The sequence below is a fragment of the Drosophila innubila genome (assembly GCF_004354385.1).
Source record: "Drosophila innubila isolate TH190305 chromosome 2L unlocalized genomic scaffold, UK_Dinn_1.0 4_B_2L, whole genome shotgun sequence".
Lineage (NCBI taxonomy): Eukaryota > Metazoa > Arthropoda > Insecta > Diptera > Drosophilidae > Drosophila > Drosophila innubila.
The window spans coordinates 18,654,947-18,666,974 of record NW_022995372.1 but is presented as its reverse complement, the minus strand read 5'-3'; the positions used below and the strand labels follow the sequence as shown (position 1 = coordinate 18,666,974).

General features: G+C 31.9%; 2 protein-coding genes and 1 long non-coding RNA gene across 3 annotated transcripts in view; all 3 read right to left on the bottom strand.

Moving 5' to 3' along the window:
• LOC117779834 (short neuropeptide F) overlaps window positions 1-6,684 on the bottom strand; it is a 33,207-nt gene extending 26,523 nt beyond the window's left edge. The window contains exon 1 of the mRNA XM_034616155.1: window positions 6,177-6,684. The gene's annotated coding sequence lies outside the window, so the exon portion shown is untranslated. The remainder of the gene's footprint in view (window positions 1-6,176) is intronic.
• Window positions 6,685-8,414: 1,730 nt separating this feature from the next.
• LOC117780997 lies at window positions 8,415-9,036 on the bottom strand. The gene is made up of 2 exons (XR_004617134.1): window positions 8,943-9,036; window positions 8,415-8,885 (listed from the first exon to the last, which is right to left on the bottom strand). It is a non-coding gene; the product is annotated as an uncharacterized LOC117780997 (long non-coding RNA).
• Window positions 9,037-10,010: 974 nt separating this feature from the next.
• LOC117781008 (carbohydrate sulfotransferase 4) overlaps window positions 10,011-12,028 on the bottom strand; it is a 33,483-nt gene continuing 31,465 nt past the window's right edge. Inside the window, exons 2-4 of the mRNA XM_034617711.1 lie at window positions 11,420-11,602; window positions 11,157-11,358; window positions 10,011-11,093 (exon numbers count right to left, since the gene is read on the bottom strand). Of these exons, the coding sequence (XP_034473602.1) occupies window positions 10,962-11,093; window positions 11,157-11,358; window positions 11,420-11,602 (517 nt within the window). The 3' untranslated portion in view covers window positions 10,011-10,961. The remainder of the gene's footprint in view (window positions 11,094-11,156; window positions 11,359-11,419; window positions 11,603-12,028) is intronic.

The following is a 12,028-nucleotide window of genomic DNA, read 5'->3' as shown; positions in this document are numbered from 1 at the left end:
AGCGTTTGTTTTTTTGTGTGCTATTTTTAAAAAGATTCTTTAATTTATGCGTACCATTGTACAATTAAGTTGTTAGTTGATTCAAGCATTATAGCAACCAGAAGAATCTAAACAAAAGGATTTCTCATCTAGGTTTTAATTTCCAAGAACTTACATAATTATGCAGAGTGTTATTATTCAAACTACTCACATCACATTTACACAAAGTGTAAATTTATGTAGGTGTAATCATTGTAAATCCTGTCTTTGTTTTATGCTATCGTATTAATTCCGTTGTGATTAAATAATCTATGTGTTTCAACAAAACGGAGATGTTGTGCCCATTTATCAAAAATAACACAGCACATAATCCAATCTAATAGGTTTAATTAAATTTTGTAAAAACATTTACATAACATATTGTGTGCACATTCTATCAATTTTAATAATTCACTTTAATTAATGGACCAAACAACTCATGTAAGTCTCTGTCTCTCTGTCTATTGTCAGAATCAACACGTGCTTCCTTAGCATACAATTTATAAGGAGACGAAGATGACGACTCCTTTTGGCTTCTGGCTTCGGGTCTGCGCTCCTTTTCAGTCTGTCACCTGGGCAAACAAGACGCCATTCCTTGGCATATTTACCTGCTTATGTAAGTATGTATATCTGGCCATATTTCAAGCCAGCTCAGACAGGTAGCAATTGAAGGCAAACTGTCACCTGTTGATTGTCTGCCGTATCTGTCGACAGTGCATATTTTAATGCTTGAGTTTATTTCAAAAATGATATTATGTTGTCTACACTTTGCATTGTCAATGGGATTTACTGTGAGTTAGGTACTTTCTATCCCTTTCTGTAGCTGAAGTAGTTATATAGCATTTTTATTTGTGTTCCCAATTAGACTTGTCACTGCATTTACGCAAGACTAAATTGCTTTTAATTAAAATAACACACAGATGCAATAACTATTGTGTTTATTCGGACCATGAATTTCCTTATTGTATTTCCTTTTTTTCGTGCCCATTTTTGCTTTTTAAGTTGCCCATGTTCTTGCTTGTCCTTTTTCCGTCAGTTTAATTTGGTGGAAAAAAAATTGCAACAGGCATGCTAATTAAGCCTTAGGTAAGATAAATTATCTGACCGCCAGGTGGCGCTGCCAATTGCCCTCGATTTCAGGGTTCAAATGTTGCCATAACAGTCAGTGTGTGGGCGTGGCTGCTGCTGGCCGCCTTCAATTGTGTCTACGCTTTTATTATTGTGTCTATTGCCATTTTGTTGTGCCATCGCGAGTGTATGTGTGTGTCCCAAATTTGTGGCATTGACATTCGCCGGAAGCCAAGGAAAAACATTTGCCGTCGGCTCCTTGTCGCCACGTCGATTTGCTTATATTGTCTGGCAGTTTGTAAATCGCTCTTCATATTGATTGTATTTGGTCCACTTCTTTGTTTGTTTGTCAAACTCAATCAATATAGCGCATATAACGCATACGCACCGCGAGCCTTAGAAGAGTATTTAACTATTTTGTGGGCTATTCAATTTAAACTTCTTAAAAGGTCATTTAAGTTTGTTGAGTTTGTTAATCATTTTAGCATAAGCTAATAAAAAGTAGAAATTAATTTAATAAATAAAATAAAATAAAAATAATTCAATTAAAATTAAATTCCTTTCGTGCGATATTGTATCTTTTAATTTTACAGTAATTATTTCTAACATGTTGACATGTTGAACTCATAATTTATTTATTTAGAATATAACTTTTATAATTTATAATAATTTTAATGTGTCTAAATAAATATTCTCTTTAACTTGTATTTAGTCCAATATGTCCAAATATTTCAATACCAAATTTATGCACTTAACGTATTATAATTAATGTAATTTCTGTTGCTTTATTGTTCACATTATGGTCAAAGTTCATAACATATTCACGGAAATGTCTAAGCCCGGAAATATGTGGCCGGATATGTGAGCTCAATGTGCAACAAGCATAGCGTGTGACAAATGACAGGATAACTGTATAATACATAGGTAGAAAAGTAAACTTTAATAAGGCAATTGTTTGCAAGAATACGGTATATTGTTTTTATTATGTTGACTTTGACGTCAAATGCGCTTTTGATGTGGCTATAAATAAACGGATATATTGAGGACAATCAACGAAGGCTGCGAGTGCAACATTTTAATTATTCACCAACTGTAAACAGTTGAAAAGTTGGTAAAAGAGAAGTTGCCACAAAAAACATTGGAAAACACTCACAATCCATTTTGCATACGAAATGATGAACGCCCTTTAACCGCAAGAAACAGTAAAAAGGGGCTAGTTGTATTTCAAGTGTATTGGACAACGGAGTGACATGTGGTTACACTGAAAAAAAAGACCAACTTCTAAAATCAAGAACATTCATCTTAAATATTTTGTTCTTAAAATAAGATTATTTTAAGACCAAATTACTAAATCTAAGATTATTAATCTAAAAAATCTTCAAATCTTAATATAAGAATAAAAATCTTAAATTTAGGAAAGTATAAATAGGTACTATTTCGTATCAAACAAATGATGGCACCGTTGCCTCTGGTTAGAGATGCCAGTTGTGAAGCAGGCGACGGTCTGAACTCGTAACAAATTAAAATAACATTTATAAAATTACTTAATCAGTATAAAATATAAATAAATTAAAATTAAAAATAAAAAAAAAATAAATATAAAAAATAATTTTATTTATTTTATTTTTTGATTTTAATTTTTAAGAACATTTATTCTTAAAATAAGAACTTGGTCTTATTTAAAATGTTCTTAAAATCAAGATGTTCTCTTAATTCAAGAATTTGATGTTCTCGACGCATTTTTTAGACCAAAAATCTTAGTTCTGAGACCAAAATCTTGATTTTAGAACATTTTTTTTATCAGTGTATGCAACGTATTGGTGGAAATGAATGCAGACTTAAGAGAGATGGGCTAAGACATTCCTACCATTCTATTAATGTGGCTGAATACTCTATAATACCTTTAATTACATTGACGTTTACAAAAGGCCTTTAAAAAAATTCAATAAAATGTTGTGCTTTGCGAATTCTAATAATAATTAATTAAATATTAATAAGAAAATTAGAAAACTTAAGTTTAAATTTTGAAATTTTTGATTTGCTTTCATGCTTTACTCTCAAATCTCAAAAATTTTAATAAGATCGGAAAAAATCTTGAAAACAAACGCTGTAAATAATAAATTATTTTAATTAAACACTCGCTTATAATATTTTAATTAGCATTTGCTTTAATTTTAATTATGTAACTTAAACTCGCTGATATCTTTTTAAACTGCAATACGGTCACAGCCAGGGAATTAAATTATGTTCGACACATCCTTTTAATATGCAATTAATTGAATTGTTTACAACTTGAACTCACATGTTGTCAATATATTTTTAATTGTTGCTGTGCGTTGCATTTGTAGATTTAACTTGATTAAAGCAGACAATTAAAAAGGGCTCAACTTTTACAATTGTCAAGGTGTTATCTTAAATGTCATTTATACTGTGAATTTTTCGATTTGCCATTAATTTGACGCATTTACTTACCTACATATAATGTTGACCCTCAAAAGAAGTCATACAGACATTGAGAAGATTGTGTGATTTATTTACAATCTTCTATCGATTCCCGTTCATATTCATGTATCTCCATTTTTACGAAATGGTTTCCCTTTTTGCTCAGCTTTGTCTTAAGGCATATCATATGCTAATTTTTCATTTTATATCGCCCCCACAAACAAAATGACAACCTGCTGCCATTGATAAGTAGTAATCATGTAGGGGTGTCAGGAAACATGTTCCGTAAATTACTTGGCCCCGTGTTGTCATTTCATTTGGCAGCTGTTTCCGTTTTATATTAGCGCATCTCGTTATTAGAAGCCAACTACAAGAAGAAAAGAGGCTGGCAGTTGAAGACCCGCCCACTATGTAATACATAATTTGTTTTTATCAAGCGACACAAATCTTGATTCGAGTGTCTCCTTTGCAATGCTTACTCATGGAAATGATACATTTTTTTAAAGCCTAAATTTTTGCAATGCTTGGTTTTTGGACAATTTTATAATAGCACTAATGACGTATTATACAGCTATGTCGAATTAAAAAAAAAATTATTTAACAAATTTGAAGCTTAATTTAATCATTTGTACAATCAGTTGTAGTTAAGTTAAGAAAGCTAAGTTAAGTAAAGTAACTCAATTACTAATATTTAATATCAAAGATTTCAATTCAATAATAAATGTTTTAAGTTGGATAACTTATTACCAGCTTTTTATTTACCAAATTTTTTGAAGACTTTTAAAGGATTCCTTAGAATTTGATTTTTATTATTGCCTTTAATTTTTAATGAGAAAAGTCAGCATTAAAATCGTAGTATCTGGATTAAAAATAACTTTTCTCATTTTATTATTTATGCTAGGAGTACTTAAAAACAGTCAGATATAAGTTCATTTATAAATTACTAATGCAACCCATTCATATGTATTTTTATGTCAATGTGGGCTTAATCACTTTCCCAGTTAGATTTTTCTATGAATTTCTTTATTTTTTCCAACGAAGTAATGTATTTGTGCCACTAATTGGATAATTGATGCTTAAGGTTCCACAGCAGAAAATACAGGTTAAATATGTGGGCATTCCCTACCTTTGCAATTCTTAAATCCGTTGTTGCTGGATTTTAAAGTAGCTCAAGATTGGCTAAGCGTTTGAAGAGTAAATAAGAATTTTAAACCCTAAGAGTGAAGGGTTGTCGTTTAAGGACACGCAAAAGAAAATAAATTGATTGACAATTATTGATGTTTTATTAGCCTACAACCTAAAAGTCGCTGATGTACATTTAATGGGGGCTTTCGGTTGACATTTCAAAATAAATTCTAAAAAGTATTACAGAACTTTATCAATTCTCTTGTGATTACTTCGCGTTTGCTATTACTTAATGGTTAATTTTTTGCGAAGGGCAAATTCTTGTACGCTATTCCACTATCACTGCGGACGGTAGCTCGCGTTAGTGACGAAAGCATCACGAAGGGTGCGAAAGGCGACTAACAATATATACAGCTAAGTTGAAAAATTTGCTACGACTGTCCGATCAGATCGAGTTATTAACCGATCGAAAGGTTTAGTCTTAACTTACAAAATGGCATACTAAAACTTTTTCTAACCAATCTGGGTCTGAGATACGTGGGTGTAAGTGGGAGGGGAAAAATTTAAATGATTGCAGCTAATGGGGCTGTTGGGGCCTTTCGGTAAAATTTTATTTTTTTTTTAAATTTTACTTAAAAATACGCGTCGATTGATACCTCAATCACTTAAATCCGATAACTGGTTCAAAAGATAAATAAATTTGAAAATTTTTGTGGACTTCTCAAAATGAAATGAAAAGTTAGTTTCTTTGTTTGTCTGTTTGTATCAAAGCGCTAAAGAAGCTTAAATGTAATGATGGGGTTTTATTCCTTTTCAAAAATCTAGAAATGTTTGTTCTTCGACGCTAAATCCCGCTAAAATTGAACAACAGTTTCCAAACTATAGCAGCTACAGATATGTCCTATATATCAATGGAAAGGTGTGTTTGAGGGCTTTTATGCGTACCTTTAAACTTTTTAAAAATTTTAAATAAAAATATAAATTAATAAAAAAAAAACGAAAATTGCCATTCGGCACTGCGCAAAAAGTAATTTTTATGTACAAAGAAGCTCACCCTTTTTACTCACAGTGCACAATGCCAATTTTCGCTTTTTTTTTATTAATTTATATTTTTATTTAAAATTTTTAGACTAAACTGAATTTTGTTCGTCACAAAATTGGATATCAGAAGTTTTGGGGCTAGAAATTGCTTTCGTCACTAGACTTTTACCTCGTGTAGAGGTTTTATTTTGTGGTATCAAACAGCTGAAATCTGAGCTTTTAGCCGAAAAACAAGTTTTGTTTTTTGTTTTATTTCGTTTGTTAATTTTCTTAAATTTTTAAATTTTAATTCTTACTAATTAAGTAAGAATATATAAATCAGAAATTCTTTCAATTTTTACCCTTTTAGTAAAGAAATTAATTGCGAAAAAATCGTTTTTTTCATTATGTGCAATGTAATAGCTGCAGTAAGTACAAATATATGCCGATCTTAGAATTATTATAATAAGTATCTTATCAAAATTTCAATCTTAAAAACTTACCTATTTGCGGATTTTCTGTCGTTGTTGTCAGCTAATGCGACAATTATATTGAATGCAAATTTGATTTACGCACGTTTACCGTTTACAACGCGATACGTCGATTTGATAAAAATAAATATGAGTTATCAGTACTGAAACTGGAACAGAAACCGAAACTGTATTTGTCAGATTTGTCTGCACGGGATAATTTGCATACGCTTTTGTTTTACTTTAAATAAAACTGAAAGCACGGGAAAAACTCACGTAAAAAGTGCTTTAAAACTTTTCCAATTAAAAGATGCACAAACAGCAATATCGTTTTCCACAGTAAATGCAAAATACTTGAATGAAAATGCAATAATTAATTTTGTTTTTAACGTTTTTACTTGAACAAGTTGGACTCAGATGTGATTTAAAAGAGATAACAAAATATCTTATTTGAAAAATGTTTTTAAACCGTTAGAAGGCGAGAGATTTGAGTTGTGCTCGGTTGGTTGGTTGGTTGAGTTGCTTTCGACGCGCACGAAACGAATGCAGCAGAAAGAACGACGACGACTTGTTTTATAGCGAAGGGCAGCCGAACGCACAGCGGCTTTCGAGTTTCAACTTCAATTGGTTGGCTCCTGTTGCGCTTTCAATGAAAGCTTCCTGCTAGCCGACACTCAACTGCCAGTTGTGGTTTGTGTCTTCGCTGTAAGAAGCTCGCATCGCCCACGCATCACAAAGAAATTGTTGTTGTTGCAACGATGTCTTCTGTGACGTCAGCTGAACGAGGTCGTGTTGATTTAAAGCTGTGCTAGTTGCCTGCCATTCGCTGGCGTTTGATTTTACCAACTGTTGTTCTGCTTGTTGTTGCTGGTCCTTCTTCACCTACGCACATGTTTGGTAGGCGGTGCTTAAATTTTGGGCACCTTGCGATGAGGCCAGCCACCAAAGAACCACAGGAGGGTTGAAAGATAATGAAATCAGAAAAATTATTTGCCGGACATTAGACATTTGCTATTTACCCGCTGTCAGGGTCAGTTTTAGCCTTAATTTGCTTTAATTTTTTTTTTTTCAGACTTGACAATTTGTTGTTAAGTTGTTCACACAAGGTTCATATATTGTAAGACCCACGCAGCAGCTCTTGTTTCAGTTTGCAGCTGCATTTACATATCACATCTGACGTTTTGTTTAATCACTTAAAATGTAAGATAATCTCTTTGGCACATACATTTAAATGAGATAATAAATATTGCGTATACGCAGTGGGTAGCGTCAGAAGTACTGTTAACATTTGTTTAATTTATTTCAGCTGTGTTTTATCAAATTCTCTCGAATGGTAATCAATTTGCAATGATAATAGTAATTACTGTCCGAAGAATTAATTGAAAATGTGCATCATTGTAGAGGGTATTTTAGTTATTCCAGTAAGTTATAAAGTCAATCCCTTACAATTGAGTCCATATGCATTAGGAGCAATATATTAATTAAACTTAAGGAATTGAATATAATATATATTCTCTTTCATAGTCTGTATAGAATTACAGCACTCATTTAACTAACGGCAAAGCTCATATTAAACGAGTATATACCTCATGACCTAGAAAACCCCGGCTACTGTGGATATAGTAGCATTCAGGAACATTGTGCCGAATTATTGTAAGCTGAGCATCTTAAACTTCGATTATTTACTTTTCTTCTATGACCAAGTTCATCACAGTGTCCGTTAACTTCAGCATTATCACGTTCAACTCGACTCCATATTTTATTTATGGATAGGTTGACCATTAAAAACTTAGATGTGACTATTATCTTTTTCCAAGTCATTGCCCGAGGTCCAGTACTCGTCTTCAGTTAAGTCTATGACTACTTTATCCTCCAAGTAATTATTAATCATAACCCATTCAACCATAATTTCAAAACTTACTAGCTCAGCATCCATCGCATGTATGCATCGGGCTCAAACCAGTTTGCTTGAAAGTATAATAAAGTGTTTTAATATAACGACTTTTAACCACAAATATTTAAAAAAGCGCCACAATTTGAAAACAAGAAATATGCCAACACTGAAAATACCAAAAATATACTAGCCGTGGTTATATCGATATTTGTGAACTATGAATGTATCGATACAAAAAGCTTTGATAAAACTTTTAAAATTCCGTTGAGAGCAAAAAAAAAACCTCCCAATTGTTTGCTGAAAGACTATTAAATTAAATTACAATCAAATATTTACAATTCAGTAAATTGAATAAAAAGAAGAAAAATAAAATGTTTATTTTTATTGAATGCAAATTTATTTTTGAGTGCTCAAATATTACCAAACTATAAATGAAATAATTTTGGGCTGAGGTCTTTCACAAATATATCGGATTTGGACAGTACATTGTTCGTCGTTAAGTCCTCTTCGATCATTTTCAGTTAACCTGAAACCAAGATCATCACAGTGTTCTTAACCTAAAAAATTATCAGGTTGTCCCCGACTCCATAGCCCACATAATGCTATAGGTTGACCATTTGAGGACCAGACATGCCTACTTTCTTTTGCCAAGTCAGTGCCTGATATCCAGTACAAGGCTTCAATTCTGTTATCTGCCAAGTAGTTGTTAATCATAGCCCATTCTTCCATTGTTTCAAAAGTTATAAGCTGAGCATCCATCGCATGACAACGGTCATTGGCCTCAAACCAGTTTACCGTCAGTTTGGTTTCTATATAGTATAATCCTTTGCCAAGCTTCACAAAAGGATCTGTTTTTATCGATAAGCCATCGGGTATACCTAATTAAACAAACATTTCCATTTCACCATCATTAACTATTGGGCTTATTTTGTAACACAAATTTAAGACCAGAAAGCCAAAGAATATCAAAAAAGACACTTGAGTCTTGAACATTTTCTTCTTACTGAAATATCTTAAAGCGTTCAAAGCTATTTATAGTTTCGAGTGTTAAGGTTGTGATGATTTTTATTATTATTATATGGCCTAAGTCCCCTGGAGGACTTATGCACAATGCGATGATTTTATGTCAAATATTTGCATATACCAATTAAAATTGTTCTTAAGCATTTTTTTTATACTTGTTGTGGGAACTAATTCGTGCAATATTAATAGAACTTGGGATAAAGGACGTACTTTTATTACAACTGAAAGATAACGTGTGCCCAGCCCTTAGATATCTTTTCGCGAAATGACTCACAGGTAACTGAAGAAAATGAAAAAAAATGTAATCAAATTATTCAAAGCAAATAAAGCAAACGATTAGGGTTTCTATAGGATAATGGTTAACATTAATTGAATAGAAATTTGAATTCACGAGACACTAAATATAAATATTTCTCAATTCAATTTTGACCTTTCACCTGAAAATACATAAATAATAAAAATCTGTCCGTGTCAAAATGTTATAATTTGGTATGTTATGCGAAATTCTTAAAAATGTAACAGATATCCCAAAGATAAAGTCTGTGAGTTGAGATGTTTTAAGAAACAAAGATATTTTGCATACAAAATGTTGATTTAGGACCGATCTTTCCTATGTTCGTTGTAATATTCTGTAATCTGATCCGATCGAACAGAAAGACAGACTTAAGATTAAGATAATATTGATTAAGATAATATTTCCTTAGTGAAAATCACAAAGCTCTCTTAAAGGCCCTACAAACGAAAATTTGATTGAAATTTGTACCTTACATATCTTTTCAAATATAAATATAAGCCCATGAATTCCATCATTTTTATATTTAAGGAAGAAACTATAATCTTTAAGATATATTTATCGAGTTACTCTTTATTCGAATACTAAATTATTTTTATTATTTTATTTATTATGCAAATATTGCGGGATTTGTTCATTAAATAAAACATATTCATAGTTTTGTTATTAATTTACTTAACGTTTGTAGTTTAACGCACATTGCTGGGCTTTATTCAATATTCATTCGAAACGAATTGAATTGAACTTAAAAACAAGGACATAAAATATATAGTACATTTTAATTATAATTGAATTACAACTAAATAACCGTAAATATTGTATTTTTTATATATATTAAATATGATCTTTTTTAAATAATGTACACTAAAACTTATGCTTAGGAGTCGAGTGCCCATTGCTCTTTTACTTTTCATAATACAATTATTTTTCTATGCCAAATTTGCGTCTAAATGGTTTAGAATACTTTTAGATTCATGCTTTCTTTATTGCACATTTTTTTATTTTTGCAATTTGTTGTATATTTTTACGCTTAATAAATTTATCTAAATGTGTTACAATTTATGCTGATACGTTTTTGTTGTGTTTAATTGCTAAATCACTGGATTTCTTTTTGCGGTTTTTGAGATAGCATTTGATTTGTGGTTTTTCCAGAAGCAGAAAGTTACAAAAATGTTTCATTTAAATAATGTACATAGTGAAGCAAAGTAAGGAATTTAATTTGCAATGCCAGCCCGTGCTTTATATAAAGACTAAGTTCTCATTTATCAGTTATTGTTGCTTAAATGCTAGGCCTAAATTTAATATAAATGTGATATTCGATTTTTACGCGCTACACAAAATTCGCCAATTACTAAAATTATGCATTTATCGTAATCATAGATTGTATATGTATATAGTATAGTATATCGTATGTGGTATATCATTAACTATTGCTCAGTAAGTGTGTTTTGCGTGTTTAGCTAAAAAATGTGCCAACTACAGATTGACTTTTCTCTGTAAGTCAATGCTTTTTTCTATAATGTTTTTGCTCGCTCAACACGACGATATCACAACAAAATGTACCAAGTAGAAGAATTAGTTATGGTTATCAGTTATCGCCATTCACAATTCACGTAAATGGCGATGGCAGCACAATTGGATCAAAGCTCTGCTGCATATTAGTAAAATTGCTAAAGTCATTGATCCGACGATATCCCCACAGATCCATTGCTTCCACGCACACATCCTGAATTTGCTTGATCTGGAAAGAATAGATGGCAAGTTAAGTCAATTTTATTTAAATTTCTTTTATTTTGTAGGTTACTTCATCTGTTTTTAGATCCTGCTTCCAATGGAATGGTGCCGATCTGGAATCACGATACGTAGAGCTAACACCGCCAATGTTTTCCTTTGTATGCGTATCAAGAAACTCCTCGACAGCAGGATCGAATGGCAAACCATAAAACTGTAAAATGTCCTGGGTCATATCATAAGGATTCAATGACAGATCCTCATAGCGCAATGTTCTGCAAAAGTACCATTACGATTTAATTAGGCAGCACTATTTATTTAATGAAAAATGCTCACCTAAATCGGCTGGGATACAACTTGAGCAGCGTCTCAGCGGTTTTATAGTCATCCACCAGATCCTGACAGACCAAAGATGGGTCCTCGCAATCCTCATTGCCGCCACACCAAACACGATGGCGTCTCGATTGCATCGTGCCCCTTGGATCCCGCACCAACAGCACAATTCGCACATTGGATAGACTGAAATGAGAGATGGGGTGTTATGGATAGCATTAATATTGGCATCTATTATCTTTGGCGTAATAGTTGTGCGTTCAGCGTGAAGTTCGCTGTGCCATAACAATGGATGAGCTCACTGCCAAATGGCATTCAATTAAAACAAATTAAAACTTTAGTTGCAGTCTATTATTATGAATCATAATTGGCTTTTTTTTTTAAAGTACGAGTAGCTCATTATGTTTCACGGCAATTTGATAATTGTATTTTCAATCAATTTTTTAATCTCATCCGTGCTAATTATAAACTCAGTTCATAAATGTTTGCAAATGAGGTAAAAAAATTAAAATTGAAATTATTGAATATAAGTTTTATTGAATCTTTGCTATTGTCATAACAATTATTAACTATATAATACTTTAGACGTGATAACGTGATAAAACGATTTTT